This window comes from Arachis ipaensis, chromosome B09, assembly GCF_000816755.2.
Source record: "Arachis ipaensis cultivar K30076 chromosome B09, Araip1.1, whole genome shotgun sequence".
Classification (NCBI taxonomy): domain Eukaryota; kingdom Viridiplantae; phylum Streptophyta; class Magnoliopsida; order Fabales; family Fabaceae; genus Arachis; species Arachis ipaensis.
The window spans coordinates 20311081-20316033 of NC_029793.2; the positions used below are offsets into that span (position 1 = coordinate 20311081).

Below are 4953 nucleotides of genomic sequence, written 5' to 3' on the forward strand. Positions count from 1 at the left end.
ACAGATGATTAGCCGTGCTGTGACAGAGCATGTGAGCATATTTTTCACTGAGAGGAGGGGATGTAGCCACTGACAACGGTGATGCCCTTGCATAAAGCCAGCCATGGAAAGGAGTAAGACTGACTGGATGAAGATAGCAGGAAAGCAGAGGTTCAGAGGAACGAAAAGCATCTCCATTCGCTTATCTGAAATTCTCACCAATGATTTACATAAGTACCTCTATCCCTATTCTATTATTTATTTTCGAAAACCCATTACTGTTTGATATCCGCCTGACTGAGATTTACAAGGTTACCATAGCTTGCTTCATACCGACAATCTCCGTGGGATTCGACCCTTACTCACGTAAGGTATTACTTGGAAGACCCAGTGCACTTGCTGGTTAGTTACACGGAGTTGTGAACCATGGTCTTGGCATCATATTTTTGGCGCCATTTCCAGGGAAAGAAAGAGCAATGAATTTTACATAATTAAAGTGTAATCACGATTCCGCGTACCAGCTACCTCCAGCTGCATACCGGGCATTCTGCATTCGACACGTATCTGCAAATTTCGCCCTCATCTTCAAGGGCAAAGACGCTCGAAGGCTTCTTTTGAACGCCGCATATGCTAAGACCGAGGTCGAGTTCGATTACTGGTTTGACATTCTGCGCTCTGAAAATTCGGCGATATGTGACTGGGCGAACCGGATTGAGTATTCATTGTGGACACAGTATTGTGATGAGGGGCGCAGATTCGGGCAGATGACGACCAATATCTCTGAGTGTGTGAACTCAATCCTGAAGGGTGTCAGGAACCTCCCTGTGTGCTCGCTAGTGAAGGACACATACGGAAGGTTGGCCGAACTATTTGTCCGCAAGGGGAGAGAGGCCGAGGCCCAGCTGGGTACCGGACAACAATTCAGTCAACACCTGGTGAAGTGTATCGAGGCCAATTTGAAGACGGCGATGTGCTTCACCGTGACTGTATACGACAGGGATAACTCGGAGTACACCGTGGCAGAGAAGACTCCGACTGGTTCGTTCTCACTGGGTAGCTACAGGGTCTCACTTGGTTCTCATACATGTGCCTGTGGATACTTCCAGGCACTTCATTTCCCGTGTCCGCACGCATTGGTATGCTGTGCCTACTCACGGGTTACTTGGCAGCCATACGTTCACCAGGTGTATCGTCTTAGTTCGGTCTTCAGTGTTTATCGGATGGGATTCACACCTCCCATTCTGGAGGGTTTTTGGCCACTATATGACGGGCCGACCGTGATACCGGACTCGAACAAGAGGCGTGCGAGGGAGGGTCGTCCCAGGTCCACTCGGATACGGACCAATATGGATGAGGCAAATCCGAACCGGCCTAAGAGATGTGGCCGCTGTCGGCAACCTGGACACACTCGTCGGAGTTGCCCACAGGCCAGAGGACCCAGCCATACTGGGAGAAATGAATAGGAATGTGTGGTGTTGTCTTCTTATTTGTATTAGTTTGATTATCTGTACTTTTTTTTTAGACACCGATGTTATAGGTTTGCTAAGTAGTCGGTGTTCAATGATGAAAAATTGTAACCGTAAAAGGCATGTGTTTTACATGTCTTACTAATTATGGAAATAAGTTAAATAAGCAAAGTACATACATGTGTTTTCATAGTGACTGATACAAAATAACGCAATATGAAACGCACTCATACATGAACTGATAAACTAAGGGTGGCTACGAAACAACACGGATAACGAAATACATAAACGAAAATATATAACATACAACACTGATAATGAAATAACATACAACACGATACACATATCATCTAAATAGGTGCGACCCCGTGAAGCAACGTCGTGGAACCCGTGTCCTCTGACCTCTCCGGATAAGTGGCTCCTCATCCTCGATCTCATCCTCCTCGTCCTCCGGGGTTGGCTGTGCAGGCGTCCTAGGCTGGACATGTACGGGTCAGGATGAAGACGGTCCGGCAACTGAATATGACCCAGCAGTATGTGCGGATGGTGGGGTCCCACCCAAGGCGAAAGTCTGAACAGCAGCCACGGAGGGAGGCTCATTCATATCGACATCTAACGGTGCCTGTGTCCCTGTCATCTGACACCGTCGACGGGCAGCCTCATCCTCCTGCATGATGATGCTGATCTCATCTAGAAAATGTGATCCACCGAAATCCGCATCAATCCCATCACCGGCAAGAAAGTCTGCATACATGGATCCCGGACTCACCCATGGCGTACTCTCCTGAAGTGCCTGGTCGTCACCGGGAACACCAACGAAGTAATATCCGAGCGGGCCCTCTCCAAGTCCAGCGTCACCATGTCTCAAAGGATCTCCTATACCGGACCCATATCACTCTCCACCATGCCCGCCATGATCGGGCCTAACACCCCCCACTGGATCCCCTCCTCCAGCGGCATCCTCACCACGATCATCGTGATCCTGCCTTGCAGCAACCCCTCTCCTCCTGCCTCCATGCCCTCGTCGTCGACCACCACCCCTACTTGCCTCGTCACCCTCCTCCATAGCCTGGTCCAGCCACATCCAGTCACGATGGCTCCGTCGTGTCCCGACTCGAGCTCTCCTCTCAACCCGACGCCTATCAAAAACGTCGTCAACTCGGTCCATATCAGGTACTCGGCCGGCACCCCTCTGTATTGCCTCAACCGGAATAGGAATGGCTCTCGAATCCCCCAAGTACATCTCAGGTGACAAGAACCTCTTTCCGTGCTGATGCCACCAGTCCAAGAAGTCATGTGAGGGTCCCGGATCAGCAACAACGTCGAACCGTAGAACGTGATCCGCACGTGTCTCCCAGTGAAGATGCCAGTGCTGCAAGTGGGATGGGAATCAACGATCACCACCTCTCCCGTCCTTCGACATCAAGAAGTCGATGTTCAGGGCGGGCTGCGGGCGGGCCTGTACGCCTCCGAACTGCGGTAACACCCTATCAACCTGATGCCACTCAACCACCGCAAAATATATCAGTGACGTCACACACCGCCATAACATCGTATGACGAGGCTCCAGCACCTCCGGATGGACAACCTGAAGGACGTCGGGTGTGCTATAGGGCATCCATATAAACTGAAAAAAGCACATCAAATTCGTTAGACCAAATCGTTAGACCATATAAACTGAAAAAAGCACTAACTATACATAGGAGGTTAGCGTACTCACATCCCTAGCTTGTAACATGTCAATCCTCAGTCGAGTCATCTACACCTGAGGTCCATTCTCGCTAACGTTAAGATTGTAACCTGACCACCTGCATACGACGTCAACATGGTAGCATTCATGAATGATTCAAAACAGTATAACATTACAGGCGAAACTGGAAATAAATAAAATAAAGATGCATAGTAGACTGCGATAGTGCTACCTCGAGGCCAGGGGCCAGCTAAACGCATCATACCCAGCAGGCCTAAATCTAGGAAACCGCCAAAAGATCCAGGACCGAAGTAACTGTAACGGTCCAGCTAACTTCACGACATGTCTGTTGGCCAATCGGCACATGCACCGGTACAACCATGCTAGTGCCGCCGACCCCCAGCTGTAGCCACTCATCTCCTCAAGCCTAGCCACGAACGGTAGCCATCTGATGTGAATACGATTTCCGGATTTGTCGGCAAACAGCTGGGTGCCCAACAACATCATGATATAGGCACGGGCAAAGCGCCTCACTGTCTCCTCATCGGCCTCCTCGGGGCACTCTCCAAATGTCTCCTGGAACCAGGTGCAGTTCACTGCGAACTTTTGAATTTGGTTCGCCGGAGGTAACACACCGAGCAACTTCTGGAACCACTGCCAAGCTGGCCGGCCACCCTGTATGTATACGTGGAAGTCTATCAGGCAACCACTGACGTAATGTCCGTCCACAGGCAACCCCAACTGGTACACAACATCCTGAAGCGTGATCGTGCACTCTCCAAACGGCATGTGAAATGTGTGCGTCTCCAGACGCCACCGCTCCACGAATACACTCACAAAGGGCTCGTCTAATCGGAACCATCTGTCGTTCAGTCGTGCAAGATGATATAATCTGGCCATCTGCAAGTACGGAATGTACCTCTCATCAAGTTGCATCCCCTGCTGCCGCCGCATGCTCGATATGCAACGCCGGGGCTGCGCATTACATGGACCGCATAATTAAAATGAATTACAAAACCACTAACATATACAATTCACGACGTAAAGAAGTAACAAATACCACATGAAATAGAAGATATAGTAAGCCACTACCAAAATTGCATACGTAAACCGCAAACATAAACCGCTTCTAAAAACCACATGCAAAAGCAAAATGTAGTAAACTACTAGCGAAAATGCATCATAAAACCGCATCCAAAAAACCACTAACATAAATCACATGCAATTTCACTAGAGAAAACCACATGCAAAACCACTCAGTTAACCACCTCCGATACCACCACCCTAAACCGCTAACATAAACCGCTAAAATAAACCATCGACAAAATCGCAAACAAAACCTATGAAATAAACCGCATGCAATACCACTAATCCAAACCACTAACATAAACTGCCAATAAAACTGCATGCAAAACTGCTAAAATAAACCACTTGCACTACCGCTTTCATAAACCACTAACATAAACCGCTATCATAAACCACTATTATAAACCACTATCATAAACCACTATCAAAAACCACTATAAAAAACCACTGACCTCGTCGTTGATCACCTTGGCGATATGAGCAACTCCATCCAAACGATACAGCCTCCCCGGATCGTCCCCCATCGCCTTAATATGCCGTTCGAGTCTTTGTCGGCCCGATTCTAGGTCGTTTTCTCCGGGATTTGGTGGGGTATGAGAATGGAAAACTGATTAGAATGACCTTGGTTCGAACTCCTTATATAGGTGACTCCCTTGTAATTCGAATCAACACATTTTGAATTACCATTTAAAACAAAAAGGGAGTAATTCGAATCAACATGATTCGAACTTT

The 4953-nt window shown here is 48.3% G+C and overlaps 1 protein-coding gene across 1 annotated transcript; it reads right to left on the reverse strand.

Annotated features, from left to right (window-relative positions):
- On the reverse strand, positions 2338–4745 carry LOC107615164 (protein MAIN-LIKE 1-like). The gene is made up of 6 exons (XM_016317269.1): positions 4674–4745; positions 4196–4264; positions 3368–4110; positions 3211–3253; positions 2905–3072; positions 2338–2817 (listed from the first exon to the last, which is right to left on the reverse strand). Exons 1-6 carry the CDS (start codon positions 4743–4745, stop codon positions 2338–2340), a joined length of 1575 nt encoding a protein of 524 aa, XP_016172755.1.

Excerpts from the sequence above, each read along its gene's own strand:
- LOC107615164 (XM_016317269.1), bottom strand. The coding sequence starts at position 4,745 with ATGGGGGACGATCCGGGGAGGCTGTATCGTTTGGATGGAGTTGCTCAT. Across the intron at positions 4,111-4,195 it reads TATATCTTCTATTTCATGTG|CCCCGGCGTTGCATATCGAG; the intron begins GTATTTGTTACT and ends TGTAATGCGCAG. Across the intron at positions 3,073-3,210 it reads TTAGCGAGAATGGACCTCAG|TTTATATGGATGCCCTATAG; the intron begins GTGTAGATGACT and ends TGCTTTTTTCAG.